Source organism: Lynx canadensis, chromosome D2 (genome assembly GCF_007474595.2).
Source record: "Lynx canadensis isolate LIC74 chromosome D2, mLynCan4.pri.v2, whole genome shotgun sequence".
In the NCBI taxonomy this organism is placed as follows: Eukaryota; Metazoa; Chordata; class Mammalia; order Carnivora; family Felidae; genus Lynx; species Lynx canadensis.
Genome location: NC_044313.2, coordinates 40,764,887 through 40,787,890, shown reverse-complemented (window position 1 = coordinate 40,787,890; position 23,004 = coordinate 40,764,887). Strand labels below are relative to the sequence as shown.

General features: G+C 48.5%; 1 protein-coding gene across 7 annotated transcripts in view; it reads left to right on the top strand.

Annotated features, from left to right (window-relative positions):
* The window catches only part of WDFY4 (WDFY family member 4), a 295,461-nt gene that overhangs the window by 257,407 nt on the left and 15,050 nt on the right, over positions 1-23,004 (top strand). For 6 of the 7 annotated variants that reach the window (XM_030335435.1, XM_030335430.1, XM_030335431.1 and 3 more), the window contains 6 exons: positions 933-1,042; positions 10,184-10,337; positions 12,763-12,854; positions 18,713-18,925; positions 21,419-21,566; positions 22,642-22,826. In XM_030335435.1, coding sequence (XP_030191295.1) covers positions 933-1,042; positions 10,184-10,337; positions 12,763-12,854; positions 18,713-18,925; positions 21,419-21,566; positions 22,642-22,826 — 902 coding nt within the window. The remainder of the gene's footprint in view (positions 1-932; positions 1,043-10,183; positions 10,338-12,762; positions 12,855-18,712; positions 18,926-21,418; positions 21,567-22,641; positions 22,827-23,004) is intronic. The other variant, XM_030335436.1, reaches the window with a different exon arrangement.

The window sequence follows — 23,004 nt, the reverse complement described above, 5'->3', positions numbered from 1 at the left end:
TTGGTCAAACGCTTTGCAATAAATGTGTAATTTAAAATAAGCAGCCATCCAGGAACCATGACAAGTTCCCTTGGGACCCAGAGGTGGCATACTTTGGAAAGGCTTATGGCCCAGAGGCCCTGCTTTTAGTGAGCAATTCTCAGCAGGAGAGGGAGGCTCCTGCTGCATCCTGCACAGCCCGTGGAGGCCTGCCCGGGACCCCTGCTCCGCATGGGGCCAGCTCTCAGACTTGCTGGGGGCAGACGGGAGGATGTGGAAGGTTGGGCAAGCCCTTCTTGCCCTGCTGTTCCTCCGACTGCCAGGTGTTGTTGAGTTGTTTCCACAGAAACAGGCCAGGAGAGTACTCTATCCCACTGGCTTTGGCCCCGTTCTCTCCCATCTCACTCTGGGTGTGCATTTGAGCTGCCCTTTGGGTTTGGGACCTCGTACCAATTCCTGCAACCACCTCCCAGACAACTGTGACTTAGGGAACTCCTGCTCAGCACAAGGGGGGGGCTTCAGGCCAGGCCTGGGGCTGGAAGCAAGATGACTGCGCAGTCATTGTAGGGAGCTGGTTCAGGCTTTTGCTGGTTGTGCTGCTGGGATCATAGGCTTTCTAGGTACCCCTTAAGTCAGAAGACCAATGCACTGTCTCCCCATGAATCCTGACTACTGCCTTCCCAGAGCCTAGCTCTGCCCACATTCTTGAGAGTAGAACACTGAGGACTGGAGGGGTGCAGCAGAGGGTCTTGAATGTGCTTTTCACCATGGGTGGCTCCTGGCCAAATTATAATGACATCTGTGAGCAGAACCAAGGCTCCACTGGCCTGCGGGTGCTCTCTTGAGCAGGGCTTATGCTCGCTGCTCATGCCTGAGCACTGTAGAGCCTGTGTGTCTGCAGTCTGCCCCAGTCCAGGTGAGAAATCCATCCCAGGCATGTCCTTTCATTGCAGGAGACATGACCGTCCAGTGTCACTACTACACTCACTACTCCTCGGCCATCATTGTCGCCTCCTACCTGGTCCGGATGCCACCCTATACCCAGGCCTTCTGCTCTCTGCAGGTGAGTTCCTCTACTCCCCTACACACACACACACACGCACACGCACACGCACACGCACACACCTATATCTCACCGACTAAGAGCTGGGCTTGGGTGAAATAGGGATCTCCCTGGTACAAATCCAGTCTTCAGCCAGTGACTCTCACTTGATGCTGGCTCCAGGATTCTGGGCGGTCCAACCAAGGCAGGCTGCTCATTATCAGTGACACCTGCAATGTCTGCCCAATAGTCTTACAAAAAGACTCTAAAAATAAGGAATGAGAGATATGGGCAAAAACATACTTAACTTAAGTAGGTTTTAGTGGAAAAGGAAGAGCAGAAAGCTTGAGGACTTCCTTGAAGGTAGGTGGTCAAAACTCGGAAAAATAAACACAAAGAAGGGAGAGTGAAAAGAATATCACTGTGACATCAGAATGCAGACAGCTATGCTAAGTACAGGTTGAAAGGCTTAAAAGGACAAAGCATTTGAATAAAGAGTAGCTGAACCAGAGAGAAACTAACCAACTTACCCACCCATAAACTAATAGATCATTCATCATGCCAGCTTAGGGTTGCCAGACTTCACAAATAAAAATACAGGATGCCCAGATAAATTCGAATTTCAGATGAAGTGACTCCTACTAAAAAAATTATTTGTTGTTTATCTGCAATTTAAATATATATCTGGGCCTCCTTGTGTTTTCTTTGGTGGCCCTGTACACCGTGAGGTGAGCAAGTCTGGCTCTCGGTGGGTGGTGCTGTCCAAGGCAGGTGGGATTGCTGGGACAGAGTCCTTTGCAGGCAGCTGAGAAGTTTATTTTCTCCCTTTCCCTTCTGACCTTATCACTGGGATCCTGCTTCCCAGGTTGTCCCAGGGGCACAGTTTTTGACTGGGGAGAGCCACTGGGTAGCCCAGCTGCAGCCAGTTGGCTCAGTCAACTCCAAAGTGAATGCAGCACACAGCCCAAGTGTAAAGCCTCACCTGCTCCGGGCCTTACAAGTGTCCTATGGAGAGGAAGGCGAGCCATGGTGGGCAGCAGGCCACTGAAAATGCACAGACTTACTCCGATTGCAAAGTTCATCAGAGAGAAACCACAAGTATTCCAGGAGCTGTGGGTTTTGGTCTGACCTCACCAACAAGGTCACTCTTGTGCTCAGATGACCTTGCCCCTGAGAGACCAAAGGCTACCTTGGGTCAGCACTAAATCTAGCTCCTGAGCCCCGGGCAGCAACGGGTTAGGCAAGGTCAAGGTGATTTCTCCCATAAGGAGCAAAATCCCTCCTGTCTGGTTTCTTGGCTCAGTGTTCGTTCTCCTTAAAGGCATGGATTGTCTAGACATTGTATAACCTCCTCTCCCTGGAAATTCACTCAAAAATAATAAGTGTGCTTCCCCTGAGCCTTTCTCAGGCAACAAGCATTTTAAGTAAGTTTGGTTTGGAGAACAAACGGTCCCAGAGCTCTAGCCCATGCCAGGAATCCCATCCAGATGTTGCTCATTAATCCACAAGAAGCGATGATCACTGTCGATGATGATGGTGATGCATGCCCTTACGGCGTTCCCTCCAGGCAGTTCTGGATGCTTTAAAAGCTTTCTTTTGTCCCTTCAGCCTAATGCGCTAAATCCCCATCCCTACCTGTTACTAAGGGTCCTTTCAATGGAGAGGGGGCACAGTGAAATAGAAAAGGTGTCAGCTCTAAGATTTATACGCCAGCTCTACTGCTTAACAGATACAGAATCTTCTGCAAGTTATTTTACCCCTGAAAATGAGGGTTAATTATGCACAGCTCCCTGAGCAGTTGAGATTGAATAAGGAAATGGGGGTAAAGCCCCTAGCTCAGGGCCTGACACTACGTAGGTGATCAATCACTGTTACTTCCCTTCTTCTCCCTGCAATTAGCCAGATGTAGTGTGAGCAAGCCTGAACTTGTTCAAGCTGGTCCCCTCTGGGCTAAGCTAACTCAAGACAGTCTGGACCACATAGAAGCATTCGGAGATGGCATGAGCCAGGTGAAACAGGTGTGCTGTGAACCCACAAAGATACTGGGTTAAGACCACTTTGAAGTTAGTCACAACTAGTTTGACTTTTTTTAAAAAAAGGGTTTTTTTAACGTTCATTTATTTTTGAGGCAAGAGAGACGGAGCATGAGCAGGGGAGAGAGAGGGAGAAGCAGAATCCATAGCAGGCTCCAGGCTCTGAGCTGTCAGCACAGAGCCCGACGTGGGGCTCGAACTCATCAATCGCGAGATCATGACCTGAACCAAAGTCAGGGCCGACTGAGCCACCCAGGTGCCCCTGGTTTGACCTTTTTAAAGCTGATTTGGTCCATTGGTGACCGGTTTGAGATGGTCTAAACCAGTGCAAGATAGAACCAATTTTATATGCTTTTGGGTGGCACACATGTAGCCATGTTAGTTTCAGCCCTTTGACTCTTGTGTTGAAGTGCGATGTGAATCCCAGTTTTTCCTGGTTCAAATCTACCTGTGGCATGTTGGCCCATGTGAGTTGAACTCATTTAGGTTCTCCATGTGTGCTACTTTTAACTGACTCTTCTAGTGGGTCATAAGAAGAACCCGCCATCTGCTTTTTCCTTAGAATAAAAGATCAATTTTATCTCCCAAGGGAATGAGTGAAAGGCTACATCTGGGGGGAGGGGGGTTGCACCTGGTTCTCCTTTGGGAATCTTAGGGCCTTCACAGACCTCCTTAGGAATGTTCTGGCATCTTCCTGAAGTCCAGCTCTTTCCTCTGGCCCACCCTGCCTCCTAGGGGCAGGCTCATTTCTTCTCAAGAGACCTTTGTTCCACCCCTGTGTAGTGACAAGTAAACGAACCTGATCATATTCTCAGTGGCCTAGACCTCCATCCCCAGCATGGACCATGGGGTAGGGAAGACTACGAAAGGTAGGGAAGGTGCAGAATCCAGGCGCGATTCTTTATTTATCTGGAGGGCAGGGAACCGAGGATGTTGGACGTTTCCAGAGCCAGATGGACATACAAAAGTCAGTATGAGAAGGTGCATGCTTCCCCCTTATGCATTAGGCCAACTCTGCCTCTTCCTAGTAGCATGAATAAGCCAGAGTGACTTGCTTGCCCCCTTGATGGCTTGGCGAGGGTAACGCCTCTGGTGTGGGGAGCCATGTGTCCACGCGCTGCCCCCAGTGCGGGCTGGTGCACTATCAAGGGGCAGATGCAGCGTGTTCCTTGGGCTCCGTGTCCTGCCCCTGAGCGGGGCTGTGGGCAGAGGGAAGGGCCCTCCCGCACAGCCTAGAACTGCTGTGCAGCGTATTCTGATCCCCGAGGGTGAGGGGTGCTTTGTTCCCTTCATGTTTACGTCTCACTGACTTTGGGCTGGCCTTGGAATCGATGCCTTCCTCACTGTTGCTGTGTTTGGTTTTCTGCCTCAAACTCGGTATTCCAATGCTAGAGTCTTACGATCCAGAAAATACGGCAGATGGGCGGTGCCACAAGCCCATTGTGTGCTGCTGACCCCACTCCCTTGCAGGTATGACGCCGCTGTCTGCCAGAGCTGGGGGCTTGGCTCCTGGGATGCTGTCATTCTCGGGCGCCTCACCCGCCTGGTGCCCGTGCCCGTGAGCCTCAGACAGTCGAGCAAGCAAGCGGGAGGCCACGCCGCCGCCACGGCCGTGCCCTGTTCATGCCCTGACGAGAGTGCAGGTTGCGCCCGGGCCGAGATGAGGCCAGCCCGGGCAGAGCAGAGCAAGGCAGCCACGCCCCAGCGAGGGCACAGTGGCCTCGCTGCTGCTGCTGTTACATTTAATAAGAAACTGAAATAAAGTGCTGTGTTAATTAAGTCACAGCCTGTGTGAAGGCAGCTGTTACCAGCGGTGGGGAAGGGTTTTCTGAACCACCTGAGGTGAGATGGCTGGTGTTTGTGGAAGACATATGCTAACTGCAGAGAGAACAGAGAACCGCCCGGGAGCAACACCTGGGAACTCCGTGGGCGCAGGGCCGTGGGTCCGGGTGCACTTGTGTCCAAAACAAAGGTGTAATTATACTGACCTAACAAGGAGCATCAGAAAGGGCACATGTAATAGAGACAGGCAGACTGGGGCAAAGTCCTGGCTCTAGAACTGTCTAATTGGTAGTGTTGAATAACTGAACCTCTGTCCCCCACTCCTTTAAAATAACCTCTGACATGGTAGGTGCTGGCAATTAGGGGAGATACAGCGGGGGAACCGTTTAGCTGTTTCTTTCTTTCTTTCTTTTCTTTTTTTGATATTTATTTATTGAGAGAGAGGGCACAGGCGGGAGAGGAGCAGAGAAAGAGGGAAACACAGAATCCGAAGCAGGCTCCAGGCTCTGAGCTGTCAGCACAGAGCCCGATGCGGGGCTCAAACCCACAAGCCGTGAGATCATGACCTGAGCTGAAGGTGGACACTTAACTGACTGAGCCACCCAGGCGCCCCCCATTTGGCTGTTTCTAAGTGCTTTGTATATGTCCACCCTCGTCCCTGTAAGAGTAGGCAGCAGGTTTTTCAAAATGCCTTTGTGGGTTTTGTTTATTGAGTAAAGAGCCACATCCTACAGGAAGAAAAGCTAATGGCTTCTCTGGGGTCAGCCCACCCGCAGTCAAGAGCAAGGCTGATGAGGCAGCTCGGCTGGTACACAGGCTTTCCAAATTCGCCGCCAGACCTATAGCTCAGCTCACTGAGTGGGGTGTCAGAGACTGGCATTTTCCTTTTTTTGTTGTTGTTAAAGTTTATTTCTTTTTGAGAGAGAAAGAGGGAGAGCACAAGCAGGGGAGGGGCAGAGCGAGAGGGAGACACAGAATCTGAAGCAGGCTCCACATTGTCAGCACAGAGCCTGTCGTGGGGCTCGAACTCATGAACTGTGAGATCATGACCTGAGCCTGACCTGAGCATAAACTGAATGAGCCACCCAGGCACCCCAAGCCTGGCATTTTTCTGAAGCAGCCTGCAGAAGGTCAAGCCCAGCTCTCTCTCAACTGCACACATTCACCCCTGCATTTCTTTGGAGGTGGTGGTGTCTCCAAATTGCCCTGATGATATTCTTGCTCTTTTCCTCCTGCCCCTGTCCCAGGACCCCACCCCTCCTCACTTTCCCCCATATCCCACCTTCTGCTTCCAATAACTTTTACAGTCTTTTTCTTCTTCTTTTGCGCCCCTGGTTACCTTCCCCAAGCACACTGAGGTCAGGGCCCAAGCCCAGGATTGCTCCTTTGTTCCTAGTCTGTGAAGGGAAAGGGGCGTAGGGGTGGGGCTCTGTGGGCATCTCTTCCTGTGTCCCTGGCCCTGTGGGAGGCATCTCACACACACATACACACACTCACACTCATGTGCTCACACATACATATCTTCACACCTGTAACAGTCACCCAAGGTTGTGGAGAAGAGTGTGGTAGACATTAAGACTTTGAAAAACTCACTGCTGTGGGGTGCCTGGGTGGTTCAGTCAGTTGTGTCCAACCCTTAATTTCGTCTTAGGTCATGATCCCAGGGTCATGGGATCGATCCCCACGTTGGCTTCCATTTGGGACATGGAGCCTATTTGGGATTCTCTCTCTCTCTCTCTCTCTCTCTCTCTCTCTCTGTCTCTCCATAATAAAGATAAGATAAGATAAGATAAGATAAGATAAGATAAGATAAGATAAACTCGCTGGTGTTCATAGTGTAAGTAATGCTGAAATTCCAGGCAAGGCCGCCTGGTTCCACAGCTAGGGTGCTCTCTTCTCTTGCTGCACACTGCCCCTTTGATGGACAAAGGACAGCCGCTTAGATCAACTGATGTGCACACAGCGTCCTGTAAGTGATTTGTTTACATGGGACACTTTTAAATTACTGGAAAGAACATCTGTCACGAGAATGGTTGTCAGCCAGCTCATAAAACCAATCCCAACATTTGGATGTGGCAGTGGGTTGATTTGGGTCAGTCCCATGGGAGAGGAAGAATAGACTTTCTATCATGTACAAATACCCGTGTGTAAGTATCCTTGAGTGCATGTAATTGCTGAACTTCCTGAGGGTGTTGGTCAAGAGTTGAATGGTTATTTTGCAACAGAGTTTCCCTGTGCAGACTGGAGAATTTAAGAATGTAGCTATTGAAATGCTTACCCTGGGACACAGGTGCACACAGACTTCCTGGTCTCACACACAAGGAACACTCCTTTCAAGACTGTTTCCAGTTTTAATAGACGTATCATAATCATGGACTTCTAATTTTAAATCATGTCCATTTCCAGCAGAAGTCCTTATTGTTCCTTTCTCTCCCCATTATTTTGTTTTCGATTTTGATTCGTCCTGGGTAGCAAAATTTTGCACCTCTTGACGTATTTTAATTGAGGAAAGATACCTAGGGTGATATTGTTTTTGAGCCCTTTAAATATTTAGAATATCTTTCTGGCATCTTCATGAAGGAGTGATATCAGTTGGACATAAAATCCAAAGCCTGTACCTTTTGCCTCCGAAACCTCCAGCCTTGGCTGCCTTGCCTTCTAGCTTTAAAGTCACATGGGAAAAGTCTTCTGCCAATGTTAGAGGTTGTTCCTTCATAGATAATTATAATCTTACTATTGTTTTTTTTTTTTCAGTATGTTGGATACACATAGGATTCATTGTTCTTGATATTCAAGAGTATCTGCAGAATCGATTTAGGAGCAAATCTTGGCACAGTAATTCTCTCTCATCCTTTTGTTTCCATCCAATCTCTAGACTTAATTTTGTTGTGGTTTTATTTTATTTTGTTTTAGGCTTTCCTGATGGCGGCACTCTGTAGAACTTCATGGTGCCTCTCTGCCTCGCTGCTTCTCTCCCTTCCTTTTTGCTACCTTCTCTTCCTTTTCTCCTTCCTTCCTTTCCTGAAAGTCTAGTCCTGGCTGGGACTCATTGCTGGAAGCCACCAGAGTTTGTATCAACCCACAGACTTATAGTACAAGAAACAAAGCAGCTGTACTTTTTCTTCTAGGGAATTTGGCATTTCTTTTGTATTGCAGAGGGGAGAAAACCCATTAATTTTGAAACAAATGTATGCAAATGCATTTATTAATATAGGAAATAGGAAAATCAGTTATTGCTTCCTTTATAAATAATACAGGCTTAAGTTTTAAAGATATTACTTTTGCTAAAATGCATTAGACAGCTGTGAAAAAAATAACATTTTTCTTTGTGGTAATATCTTTAACCAGATTTGTAGCACTAACAATATTTCCTATGTATATATTATTTTTATTTAATACAGGTAATCTTTTTATTACCAAATCATATTGTTTCTCAGGAGATTACCATCAGCACTCATAAAAGCTGCAAAAGGAATACAGGAGGACGAGAAGGCATCAATCTCCTGCAGATGTTAAGACTCGGGCTGCAGATTAAATATACGAAGCTCTTAATATGTTTCAATGAGCGACTTGTTAGGTGCAGATTTATTTAAAAGCTCTCCCCCTATTTTGTTTCCATTTCAATTTGAATCTGATGGTGGGCACCATCCCCTAACGTCCACCAAGAGCAAAGTGACCTTGGAGAAAAGCCATGTCCTTAAGCTGCCCAGGTACCGTGTTCAATTGCAACTCCAGGGGCAACTGGCTTTCTCGGTGTCCCTGTCCATGTGCAGAGAATGACCCATGGATCTCAATGGATCCTCAGGTATGACTCGGAAAACCGATCAGACCACCAAGATGCCCAAGTGTGGCCTGCTTCAGGCATGTGGCAGACTGTCCCTTTGCAGAAGGAGCTGAGACCCCTTGCCCTACACGTCGTAGATCACATTTGCCCCAGACCCAGGGATTCCCCCAATAAACTGGCACAAGGGCAAAGAAAGTATATCCTCTGGTGTTGCATCCATGGGTTTGACCTGGTTCTGCCATTCATTGTTTTGATAGCCTTGGGAAAACCAGTAAACTTTCAGGAGTCTCAGTTTTCTGGTCTGCAAAATGGAAGTACAATTCCTTCCTCATACACCTGCTATGAAAATTAAGAACCATCCTCTCTGTTTGTATAAAGGACCTAACATAGAGCAGACTTGCCAAGAGAAAGCTTTGGCCCGTCTTTACCCTTCATCCACTGCTGTAGCTGCTTACCCAAAAGCTTCCCTAGGTAAATGCTGACAAGAAACCTCAGCCTCTGAGAAGTGAAGGGACCTGATGGGGGCACAGGAGGGCACCGTCCTTCTGGGTTCTACCCGTTTGTTCTTGGGCCACAAGAACTCTGTAGAAGTTGGCAGAAGGAGGAGGAGTTCTGGTTGAACAAAGGCCCAGCTTGATGGGGACAAGTGAACTATTCAATCCCAGGGAGGTGTTTTGGGGGTGACCCTAAACTTCAGGAGACACAAAGCCTGGACGTTCTTCCTCTTCCCAGCCCCAAGGCCACCTGGTAAATAAGGGTAACATCAACTAAAGAGATTTAATGATTCAGGTGAGAAGAGCAGGGAATCCAAGGAAAGAATTTGCTTTAAGTCTTCCTGGTCCAATGCTAGTTTCCAAGACGGGGATGCATCAGGCCACCTGTGGAAATGGGCCTTGGAACCAGGGCTGGCCGTGGAGAGCATACAGACATCTTGACTTCACGGACCGGCTTCCTGTCTCTGGGAGGCTGGTGTGCCTCCAGCTCTTCATCCTCAGACCTGTTGTCTCTCGTCAGGCTGCTCTGTTAGATGTCAGCAAGGCCCTGACCTACCCTGCTTTCTTCTGCTTCTGCTCCTGGCCTTGGCCTTGCGTCTCTGCCCGGAACACTCTGCCGTCTTCTCTCTCACCAGGCTTGCAAACTCACCAGGGGTCGGCTCCTCCAGGAACCTTGGAATCCCCACATGGTATGGCTGGCCCCCTCTCTGGGGTGTAGTGGGGTCTTTGTATCCTGTCTGTGCCTGATTCAGAATGGGCCCTTTGCAAATGTGGGGAATGGGCAGATGAAAGACCCCGGTTTTCCTGTCTCTGATCTGAGCCCAGCTCTGGGGAAGCCTGTTGTGCAAGGGTCCGGAGAATGGCTGAGTGAATAGATGCACGACGAACCCATGGCACGCATGCAAGGATGGTTGAACAAACATGCATGAACGTGAAAGTAAAGAAAGCTCCCATGGCGGAACCTATGCCTCAGTGGCAGAGCAGACGAGTGAGGCACACACAGGCGGTGCCCACTCAGTCTGAGTTCTCACTGCACACCAGTGATCACGCTGGCCCCTTTTCCTCGCAGGGTGGAAGCTTTGATGTGGCAGACAGAATGTTCCACAGCGTACAGAACGCGTGGGAGTCGGCCTCCAGAGAGAACATGAGTGACGTCAGGGAGCTGACTCCAGAGTTCTTCTACCTCCCCGAGTTCCTAGTCAACTGCAATGCTGTGGAGTTCGGTGAGTGGAGGCCGGGGTGTGGCCAGGGTGGGCTGGGCAGTGCAGGGATCGCTCCCCTGAAGCTCATCAGTAATGACTAATTTCATCAATATCTTTGCTGAGCAACTAGACGAACAGGTCCTTCACCAGACCAGCGTGGTTGTGAGGTCTCCCCTCCATGGCAGCACTCAAAGGCAAGGTGGGAACCAAGGAAGGACTCTGGGCCCCAGGCTGCTCTGAGCCCCGGCCACACTCACGATCCTTCCTGTGGGGTGTCCCCAGGCCTCAGGCTACAGCGAGATGCCCAGCTAACAGCCAGTTCTAGCACTGCCCTACTACATGACCTTGGGCAAGCCTCCACCCCTCTGTGGCCCTGTTTTCCTCCGTGGCCCACAAATGGGTTATCCTGGACTCCGTGAGTTGGACCCAGAGAAGCTGGGCCTCCTGGGACGGATTTCTTGCTAGATGGCATGTAAGGGTGGTTGTATGGGGACGCTGGTGGCTTCTCCTCTTCCTTGTGCTTCAGGCCCCACCCCAGGATGAACTATGCCTTCTCACTTACTGGTTCAGAAGAGCAACAAAAATTTCAGGAAGCCCCAGCGAGCAGGCCCCCGGTGACTGTGTGTGTACCTTGGGAGAGCTCCGCTGCAGATATAAGGGTGACTTGTGGAAGGGGACGTGTGGTCAGAGCCCGGGGCAGGGGGTGGGTGACTCTCCCCACAGAGGAAAAATGATGGGGTCACTCCCCCTGTGGAGGGCACTCGCGAACTGTCACGAGCACACACCTGTGCTCCGGAGGTCCCCTTCCTCGGACCCTCCTCCCTCCAAACAGCACACAGGGGCATGCACCTCGAGCCAGGGCAGGGGTGGATGCCGGGGGGCAGGGAGGGGGGGGGGCGAGGGCGAGATCTGGCCACTGCCCTGGGTACTCACCTCTTCTGCTGTGTTTTGGGGCCAGAATACCTGTGGGGCATTGAAAACGTGCCCAGCCCAAGCCCACACTCAGCAAGTTGGACCCTGTGGGACTCGGTGGCCTGAGCAGTGTTCAGAGTCTCAGATGTCTCACCTGCATCTGGGATGAGACCCTGACAGACACGAAGGGCGTTTCCCACAAGATGTGGGGAGGCCCACGAAAGGAGTCAGTCAGGGACGGAAGCCAGCCTGGGGTGAGGACGGTGCTCGAGGGACAGCACCACTCCTGCCCTGGAAAGGAAGATGAGGCTGTCTGCAGAGACGGACAGGAGCTCAGCTGCCGAAATGACACACGTGCCAATGACCAGGTGTCCTCAGGGAAGTCAGGAACAAGGGGCTATTGAGCACCTACTGTATGCAGAAACTTTTTCAGGCATTGGGGATTTAGTTGGGCCTCCTGGGACAGATTGTCCCGGAGGTGTTTACATTCTGTACGGGGATGAAGGAAGGGATAGAAAATATAGACAAATAAGGAAGCGAAATACTGTCTGATGCTGAGAATTTTTACGAGGAAACGAGGTAGGAAAATGGTTCAAGAGTGACTCAGAGGGCCCCGTGTTATGCTGGGCCCCAGGAAGGACCGCCTGAGTTGGTGACAGGTGAGCTGAGACTGGATGGTAAGAAAAGCCACGTCAGGCACAAATCTGTAGGCCAGAGAGAGGAGGAGAAGGTTTTATTCTTGTTGCACCGTGAAGGCCCTGCAGGGTTTAAGCAAGACCATAACTAGTGTTTACTGGGCGACCATCGTATGCCTGGAGTTTTTCTGAGCACATTGTGAGCATTTCTCTACCAGCCTTGGGTGGAGAGGGGGGAGGTTTGGTAACAGGTAGGAAAAGTGAATCCCAAAGAGGTTAAGCAACATGCTCAAGGTTGTGCAGCTAATGGGTAGGAGAGAGACTTGGGCTTGGATCCAGACTCCTCTTTCTAATGTCTGGGGAAGCTGCCTCTAAAAAACCTTGCTGTCCTCACTTTAAAAATGGAGAGAAAATGCATAAATTATAACGTTAAATGAAGATTCAATAAGATGATGTGTGCCAAGCACCTAGCATAGTGCCCTGGAATAGTGAGGTGCTCAAAATACGATAGCTTTTACTGTTATTGTTATGATCTCCTTACTGTTTTAGCAATGGATAAAAAGCGCCCAGATGAAAAGGTAGAGAGTAGCAGGAAGGAAGACATACAAACAATGACGACACTACTGTCATTTTATAGGACTTGTGAATCACGCACAAACCTGTCTGGGAAGCAAGGAGGGTCTTATGGATGGCTGAGGTCTTGGAGACCAAGAAGGAATATTCCAAGCAGATAAGGGTGGGGACACACAGACAGAAGAAGCAGGAAGCAGTAAGGCCTGTGCAGGACTGATCTATGTGGAATCAGCAGTCCTGGACAGCACAGTGTGTGTATCCCCTGGTTGTTAGCCCAGTTCGGGCTCCCATTTACCCAAAGTCCTGTTGTTTCTCACCCCACTCAGGCTGCATGCAGGATGGGACAGCCCTGGGGGACGTGCAACTCCCTCCCTGGGCTGATGGGGACCCTCGGAAATTCATCAGCCTGCACAGACAGGTGAGTTGACCAGGGTCACACCAGAACCCCTGGAATCCTGAATAAAGACTGCAGTATCCTCTCAATCTCCACGGAGGCTTTCTTTGCAAGCAGAGGGCTAATGACAAGCACTTCTGGGGCTCTTAGGTCCAGAGAGCTCAAAGAAAGTGCTAGGCTCCAAGCTCCAGGTTAACAGGAAAAAGCTTGTGTTCTGGGCTCTGGAGCAGGGAATGATGGAAAAGGAGTACAAGAGAACATTTCGAATTGATGTAAAGGTCCTGTATCTTGGTTATGGTGGTGGTTACATGATTGAATGCATTTGTCAGAACACATTGAGCGGTCTGTTTAAAACGGGTGAAATTTATTGTGTGTAAATTGTACCTGAAAAGAAAAAAAGAATCTGTGGTGGGCCTGACTGGTAACAACAAAGCCATACCTTTTCCACTCTCCTTCTCCCTTGGTGAGGAGAAAGTTCTTCCCTGGTTTATCCTTGCCTCCGGAAATGTAGTAATGGTAGTCATCTATCCCACAGGTCACTGGTCTTGCGTAGTTGGACCAGAAATGAACTTGACCTTTAGGTGGCAGTAGCCCTCTACTAAGATGTTCTTAGAAAAGTTATCGGCTTGGAGTGAGTGAGCAGGTTCACTCTACAGGCCCGACTGCAGATGCTAATAGTCTAGTGGGGAGACAGCTTGATTAAATAACCACACGAAGAAGAGGGAAATTATAACTTCACAAAGTGCTACATAGGATAGACATTAAGTGCCATCAGATGTAGATTAGAGGTGTGACCCAGGGGAACTGGGTGGTAACAACAAGGGGGAGACCTCTTTTGGTGGAGTAAAGATTAAATTAGAGTGGGTTAGGATGTTAACGATCAATATCATTGAAAACATCAGAGTAGGAATCTCTGAAAATCTTTTACTCCATAAAAGCAATAAGAATCATGGCAAAGATTGTCACAACAAACTTTTCAGAACCCTTGAAATTAACCAGAAGCTTGGAAAGATCAGGAGAGTATTCCTTTGCGGAAAAAAAATGACTGAATCTTTGTAAGAATAGAAAGCTTTGGATGTTTTAACTTAACACTATTCTCATTTCTCCTCTTCAGCTCCATAGTAGCCTTGAAAACCAATAGCCCACAATAACAGTGGAAGCCAACAGCCTAGGAGTCCATTGGAGGGGGAAGAATGGAGTTGGCACTCCTTCAAAACCCCATACCCAGAGAACTGTCATTATTTGACCTGTCAATGGTTCCCTGAAAGACCCCACCAGCAAGGCTGTCTTTATTTGACCTCAGAGCCTGCATAATGCAAAAGCCTTTACTTTAGTGGCGTTTGTGAAAAAAGAAACCAGAGACAATTGTTTAACACTCTTGCTTCCAGAGGCAGTGGATATAATTGGGAAAACAATAAGCTAACCAAAAAGCCAAAGTGGAAAAACTAGGGAATGAGGTCTTTATAGGAGGCCTTGAAAAAACTTCAAAATATTCCTGGAACCTAGAAGAACACACACATCCGTAGGGACGTTTTCATGCATAAGGCTGTGTTCATGCTTCGAAGGGCCTAGCCTTCACTTCTGGCCAACACTGAGGCTCCGTGCAAGCAGGATATGAGAGGTAAAGGCAGTATTTACCAGGCAGCTGCTGGCTCTGAAGCCATGCCCTAGCATGCACACAGAGCCCCTCCCTGGACAAAGACTGTAAGACTTACTGGTTCTAGGCATTTAAAGAAATCTTTATCCAGTCAGAAGATGACCATTAAACTAACAGAGCAGAGATGTTAGTGGCCATCTACACCACCACCACCACCAACAACAAAAAACAGACTTTATAGAACTAGTTCAGTAAAGTCACTAAACAAACAACAACAAAGAGTAACAATAGCAACAAACCCTGGGGAAAGAGGAACATCTGATTTCCAGAGTTGACACATCATATTATCTAAAATGTCCAGTTTTCCATAAAAATTATGAGACATACAAAGAAAAAGAAAGTGTGACCCATACAGAGGGGAAAAAAAGCAGTCAGCAGAAACTGTCCCTGAGGAAGCCTAAACTTTGGACTTCTTAGACAAAGATTTTCAATCAGCTATTGTAAATATGTTCAAATAATTAAAACCACATTTAAAGACCTAAAGGAAAGTATGACTGTGATGAAAATATAAATAAAGACATAGAAATTGTGCAGAGGAACCAAATAGAAATTGTGGAGATGAAAAGCACAGTAACTGAGATGACAAATTCACTAGAAGGGATCAAGAGCAGGTAGAAGAAAGAATCAACAAACTTGGAAGATAGATCAATTGGGATTATCCAGTATGGGGAACTGGAGGAGATTATGAAGAAAAATGAACAGAGCCTAGGCACCTGTAGAACACCAACATACCCAAAATGGAAGTACCAGAAAGAGAGGAGACAAAGGGGCACAAAGAATATTTGAAGAAATAATGTTCACAAACATCCCAGTTTTGATGCAAAGTATTAATTTATACATCCAAGACACTCAGTAAATTCCAAGTAGGATAAACTCAAAGAGATCTGCACTTAAACACATCATAATCAAACTTTTGAAAAGGAAAGTCAAAGGAAGAGTCTTGAAAGCAACAAAGCATTCATAACTTACAAGATATCTTTCATAAGATTAACAGCTAATATTTTATCAGAAATCATAGAGGCAAGAAGGCAGTGGTATGAAATATTCAAAGTGCTCGAAGACTATCAGCCAAGAATTTTATAGCCAGCAAAACTATTCTTCACAAATGAAGAAATTAAGACATTCACAGATAAATAAAACTAAAAGAATTTATCACTAGCAGATCTGCCCTACAAGAAATACTAAAAGGAGTTCTTTATCCTAAAATAAAAGACAGTAACTCAAGTCCATGTGAAGAAATAGAGGAAATGAATGATAATAAGGAAACAGAAATGATAAGGTTGGGTAATGAAAACCCTTGTTGTGAAGGAGAGAATAAAGACAGAGAATAGTACCTGGAGGAGATGGAAAGTTGAGGAAATATTACGGTTTTCTTTTTTTTTTTTTATTTTAAGAAGCAAGTTTAAAAGGTAGTGGGAAAGAGAGGTTGGGTGTACAAGGAAAGGAATAATACATTCTTGAGAAAGCAGGAGTATTTGGAATCCAAACCACAGTAGAGGGTTAGCTTTAGACAAAAGGTGGGTCAGATTCCTGAGTTAAGTAGGAAGGAAGGCGGTTGCAGATGAAAGTTAGTTTATATGTATTGTCACAAAGATGTGGGAATTTCCAACTGGTGTCTGTGCTTTTCTCTGGAAAGTAGGAGGTATGGCCGGTGGCTGAAAATAGACAGTGGAAGTGGGTCAGAGGTAAGGAGAGAGTAGTCGTCTTGAGTGATTAAGCATGAGTTGACCAGAGAAACATTCCTAGGTTTTCTGGCAATGTTCAGTGTCCATTTGAAATTGGTGACTAAAGATTATGGGATAATCAGTGTGCCCTCTTGTGTGATGATACTCTGGTGTAAGCACGAAGACAGAAAATATTTGAGTTGGTTCAGAGTGCTGCGAAAAGACAGTACACACAATTCAATAGCATAACAAGATGCATTGAGCAGAATGTTATTGAAATGATAAACTGCTAAATCTAAGCTGCATCAAGGTGTTGCTGAAGATAAGGGAGTGTTGACAGATTGCAAAGAAGTAAAAGGGTGAGGAGACTAGAAGTTTTGACAAAGCAGAATAGTCTTAGGGAGTAGTTAAATGATCAGCAAGGCGAAGAGGTGGCTTTCACCAACAGGGATGTTTGAATGAGAGATTCTGAAGAGAGAGCACTTATGGATACTGACATGAGTTAAGATGTGTCTGTAGGCATAGGTAGCTTTAGGAGTGGAGGCAAAGTCATTGGAGAAGTATCACTTAAGGAACTGAGATGTGAAACGTTGAAATCAGTGAGGGAGAAGAAGGGAGGGCATGACCAGGAGTCACCATGTTTGATGAGTGAGACAAAGAGTTGGCAGATGGCATCAGTGATGACGAGGAGGGGGGCAGAGTTCAATTTCGTAAACCACAGAGGAGTAGACTGTTTGTTCTTTTAGCAAGAAGGTAGAGGAACAATGGTCCGCAGGTGGCGATGTGGATCAGGGAGGACACCAACACCACCTCCGGGCCCCAAGACACATGGCATGTAACTCAGCAAGTAGCTACCACTGGAATCTTGGGGAGAGCCAGGCTTCATCTAAAGAAAGGAGGTGGAAAAGATGCTCTAGAAGAGCTTAAAGATATGGGCTATGTGTTGGTTATAGTGATAGGAAAAAATGTCCAGAGGAAAGGTCGGATGTCCTGGCCTGTGGCCTTCTTGAAGCCACTTTGGCCATATACCTCAGAAAACTAATGTGGCATGTCCACCCAGAGGATCAACGAAGGGGTGCTTAGACAATCCCAAATGAATGGCTTTGGGTCTGGGGACCCAGCCCTGAAGTTGGGCTCTGCTTGGCAGATAAAAGTGCCATCTTTCAGGTGAACTGGGAAATCTACACACTGGCCCACATTTCCTCTTGCTCATGTGTGGCAACTGTTGAGGAATATTGCCAACCTGGGTGCCCTAATCTGAGCTGGCATCATTCATCTGGGCTGTACCTGTGCAGGATGGAGCATGCTTGGGCTCCCCCGCTAAACTTCTTTGTGCTTCCTATCAGATGGCACCTTTAGTTGAAGAGAGATATTGCTGACTTTCAACAGGAGCTGTGTTCCTGAGTGGGCTGAGGTTTAGGTCCCATTCAGAGGATGTAAGCTCAGAGTAATTCTTCATGGCTGAGTCTGGAAACTCTTCTGTCCACCTTCCTTGGAGATGGGAAGGCTGCACATGGGCAGATGTTCCTCAAGGTCATCATAGACTTACCCTTTAGGTGTGTGGATGAAATGCTCTTGCCCATTGCATGCTTTGGACTGGACAGAAGTGCCCCAGTCAGGGAAGCTCACATTCCTGGGGACTGAGTTGTCTCTCAAAGGTAGATTCTATCCTTTTCTTTCCAGAGATGATTGAGAAAGAGCCTCATACCCAATGTGTCAATAATTTCTAGGTACTTGGGTGCAGTGAGATGTGCTCAGTGAGGTTGGATATCCCCTTTGGGGTTCTGAGGCCTGGGAGTCGGGGACTGAGACAGTAGGTTCAAAAACCACACCTGAACCTGCCCCAGAAGTGGGGTAATGATATCTACCAACGAAAGGTGGTGTTGACAGGAAGAGACAATACACATCAAACCCCAAGCCAGTGCCTGGCACCTTGTAGGTGCTCAGTGCCATCACTGTAGTCAACATTATTACATGGAGCTCGCTGTGCACCAGCCATGGACACAAACCAAACCTCACATAATTCCACAGAGAAGGTACAGTTATTGTCCCCATTTTTTAGAAGAAGAAGATGAAGAAACTGAGGACATAGACGTGAAGGAATATCTATGGCAGTGCTGGGGTCCAATGTGCTCCAGAGCATGTTCGCCTACCTGCTATACTTAGTTTCAAACTCCTGACATCTCTGGTCAGAATCAGCTCTCCCTTTTTCCTATATCGAGATCAACAGGACCCCAAGACTTATTTTCAGTCTGGTCTCTTCCATTTAGATATCAATGCAAGACAGGTATCCTGCGCCTCCTGGTTATATCATAGAGTGAATGCGCTAGGTGATTGGGAACAGTTAGATCTGTTTTCCCACTAGCTGGAGGCAGGAATTGGGTGGTCCTTGGGTGGCCTGTATGTCTGCCCACTTAGTGCTCCTCAAACTCTGGGGGATGTCACATCTTTCCTGTGCAGAGCCAGCATCCTGACGCATCTGTGCCCTCCTGATCTGTGCAGAGGGCTCACAAGTCCAAGGGAGACCTGCATTTTTCATGCTCTTTGGGTTTTGGTTCCAGGCTCTGGAAAGTGACTTTGTCAGTGCCAACCTCCACCACTGGATAGACCTCATTTTTGGGTACAAGCAGCAGGGGTCAGCCGCAGTAGAAGCTGTTAATACCTTCCACCCCTACTTCTATGGTGACAGAATGGACCTCAGCAGCATCAGTGACCCTTTGATCAGGAGCACTATCCTGGGGTTTGTCAGCAACTTTGGACAGGTACCCAAACAGGTACAGTATCCGTGTTGTTAGTCTTGCTTTCTCAGAAGAGTGTATGCACTGTAAGCTTTGAAGTGATAGTGAGGACATTTTCTCCTGGATAGGAACAAGAGAGAGGGCTGGGGATGGGAAATGGTCTTCCCACACTCCTCAGTATTGGGGCTTAGCCCTCTGTTACCATCTGGTATTGATGAAGGTGATGACATCATTAACGATACAGTGAACACTCCATTCGCCTGTGATGTATGTAACAGACACTACAATAAATCCACAGGATTTAATTTTCTATATGTGTGTCTAGCCTCAGAGCTGTTGTGGAGAGCCAATGAATTCAGACATCGAGTGCTTGAAACACCTGAAATATAATGGGCACTCAACAAATGGTAGACATTAGTGTGATTTCCTCATTGAATCCCCTCATAAGCTCTGGGTATAGAAATTATTCTTTTACAGATCAGGAAGCTGAGGCTCAGAGAGTCTAAATAAATAACTGGCCTACGATTGCACATTAGCAGATGACAGAGGTAGAGTTCTAGCCCCGTCTGGTTGGCCCCAAAGCCATATTGCCAACAGTGCGACAGTATATAAGTTCTGCCCTCGGGGCCTCTGGTGAAATTGCAGGGGTCTCATGTGGGCCTTTCGCTCCACTGGCTCCGCCCCCCATCAGGATAGTCATGTAGCAACGTGAGGCTATGGGCTCATGGTGACACCCTGGTGAATGGTGTGCAAGAGAAACACTTATTTAACTGATCCCGGCCCCATTGATCCTCAAGCCTCAGTGCAGTGTGGAGAACTTTCATTCCTAAGTACAGCCATCTGGGCTATTATCATGGCCCCATGGGCTGGGCTCTCAGCCTGGATGGACATTCAGGAGCCATGCTGGGAAGTGAGTGCATAAGCCCAGCCAATTCCAGGGCCATCTTGGGCAACAGCCTTCTCCATATGTAACCATGAGGCTTGGACGGGCTTATCTCAACAGTGCAAAACTAGTAACATCTTTTCTACCTGGTCTTACGTGACATGCTCCAAGTTTGCTCAGCTCCCAGGTGAGGGGAGCGTGAGAAGTGCCTAAGGGTGACTTGGAGAATGAACAGCACATCCAAATGTGGGTTCGGCCAGGGAAGGCTTTGTAGGAAGGAGAGAATTTCAAGAAAGAAGCTTGGGTAGCCTAATACTACAGATAAAGCAATTAAATAATTCAAAGTAGTAGCTACCACCATCCAATTGTGTCCTGGGTTGCATTCTCACAGTTCTTGTCCCCACGCAAAAATATCTTCACATCAGTGTGATCATGGAATGCACACGATTTTAGATTCTGATTTTACTTAGTGGGGTATTGGATGAGCTTTAAAAAAAGGTATTTCTAAGTAACGGTCAGAATTAGAATTCTTCCAGTGGTCCCAACGTAGAGACAAGATTAAAAGACTTCAGGACCACGCACTGTGCCATCAAGGTGCTGTGCCTGCTGAAGTTATTACAGGCACCGGGCCTGCGATGCTTTAGTCGTTCTGTCGGGAAAGAAAGGATGTTCTTTATTTAATGCTCCTTTAGAAATCATCATTCTGATCTCCGTTTGTATTGATCACCCACCCAGCTTTACTAGGTAGTCCAGTATTTGATTAAAGGCTGTAACTGAGCCTAGGCTGCTGTGAGACCCCTCCCAGCTGCCTGCTGAACCTCACTTCTACCCGTGTGCCCACCTGCGGCCCACCGTCACACCTCCATCATGGTACCCAGCGGATGTTTCCATCAGGGAGCAGAAGAATGGGCCTGATGGCTGGAAAAAAAACAGCCTAGTTGGGAAGGGGGGAGGGGGGAGAGCCGGAGCTGGCCTCAGCTGCCCTCTGTGGCAGCAGCAAGATTCTGCCAAGCAGCACGGCCTTGGGCTTCATATTTTGCCTGGTTATGCAAAAAGTTTGGCATTGGGGACACTTTGACAGCAGAGATCTAAGAAAAGTGAAAATAAGAAAGGCCACTAATGGGGTTTGCCTGTGCTCTTTGGAACGTTTGAATGGATGCTATTAAAGAATTCTGTCTTGATGCCCAGATGGACGTGCCTGCAGAGTTTGTAAAGGAAGGGGGAAAAAATGTGAGAAATAGCTCAAGCAAATGAAGAGAGACATGTGATCTAGAGAGAGAAGAGGGTCATTCTGACCCATGATTTGAGAGGCAGCTCTGCCAGGGACCAAAGGCTCCTCAGTGAGGTCATCCTTTTCCCAAGCAGCGTGGAGAAGATGACAGTTGGGCAGCCAGGAAGGCTAATTCTGCTAGTCACACACCATGACCTGGAGAAAGCAGTGGGCTCTCTCTGAGCCCAAGCCCCTCATCGACAACATCCGAGGGCTGAACCAGATAGTTCTGTTTTTGTTTATCTCAGTCAGAAGCGAGCCCAGCTCAGGCAGCACTCAGAGCGGAGGTACCGCTGTGGCTTGACTGGGGAGGACTCCTCCGGCCGTCTGTCCCTAATGACTTGTGCGGTGTACGTCTGTCCCCTTGCCTCTCCAGCTCTTTACGAAACCCCACCCAGCCAGGACCGCTGCAGGGAAGGCTTCACCCGGAAAGGATGCCGTCATACCTGCGAGCCTCCCCAGCCACCCACAGCCCTTTTTCTACAATCTGCAATCACTGCGGCCCTCCCAGGTCACAGTCAAAGGTAACCACCTGGTCAGCTCTGTTTGGCGCCCTGTCCCACAGATGTCCCTTTAGTGACTGGTGTTCCTTTGGAGACTCAGGGGCACAGACCCTTCAGGGTCTTGGGGTCTGACTTTGGATGGCTGTGTCTCTAGTCACAGCAGGAATCTGGGGAGGCCTGTGCCCTGGAAGTGTCCGGAAGCACCTCTGTTAGATCCTGACAGACTCACCTGTCTGCCTGTCTATCTAAGACACACATTCCCCTCCTTCTTTCATATATGTGTGTGCGCACATACACACACACCTCTTTCTTTTTCTTTCTCTCTCTTTCCTGCACACACACACATACACCCCTCCTCACCGCCAAAGCCAGATTTCCCGAGGGGAGGGAGGGTTGCAGCCTCTGTTCCTTAGTACCCACAGTCACCGTTGCTCCTAAGCACCCACGAGGGCCTGCAGCCACTAGCCAGGAGCAGCTGACCTGGGACACACAGCCCAGTGTGAGTTCCAGCCCTGCTGCTTCTTAGGGAAACTGTGGGTAAAGTCTGATGTCTGGGCCATCTGAGGCATGCACTGCTTTTGGGAAATCCCAAGACAAAGGGCAACATTCTGGAGTTCTATAAGGAGTACAAGGCCAGGTTTGTTGGGGGTTTTTGGTGTGTCCTTTTTTTCCTTCAACTCCAAGAACAGTGCCTGTGGCACACCCATTCCTACCAGATAAGGTGTCCGGGAGGGACAGGAAGGGCAGAGCCCCCCAAGGCTCCTGTGGCTTTGTGCCACCTGCACCGACAGCCTCAGCCACTCCTCCCCTGATATCAGCCCTTTAGAGACACTGAAAACCTGTGGCCACGTGCAAGCTTAACGTATGTGCTAAAACAGGGGAGGAACCCAAGGCCAGGGGACCCAGCTCGGGGCCAGGGTCTAACACAGCCCCTGGAGTGAGGCCCTGGAGTGAGGTGCCTTGACGAGCAAGTGGCTACTGCCCAGGCTTGTGCTTTGCCAAGTCCAGGTCACCTGCCCATGGCTCCTCCCTGGGCACAGAGAAAGGGGGTGTTGCCTCTTGGCGGGTAAGCTCCACCATACTAACTGGGGGGTAGATATGTACCTTTTCTCTCTAGGCTCAGAATCCCCCAAAGGAGCCATTGGCCACATCGTCCCTACCGAGAAGACCATCCTGGCTGTGGAAAAGAACAAGATGCTGCTGCCTCCGCTCTGGAACAGGACCTTCAGCTGGGGCTTTGATGACTTCAGCTGCTGCCTGGGGAACTATGGCTCTGACAAGGTGGGCGGGTGTGGGGTGCAGGCATGGGGCACGCGGGCAGGCGGGGCGCAGGGTGGTCACCGTTGAGGCAGAAGCAGTCAGAGGGCGAGTCCAAAGCAGGCACAGCTGCCCCACTTCCTCCTTGTGCCTGTGCCCCCTGCCTGAGAGGGAGACGGCTTGTGCGGCCCGGCTGAGGGCC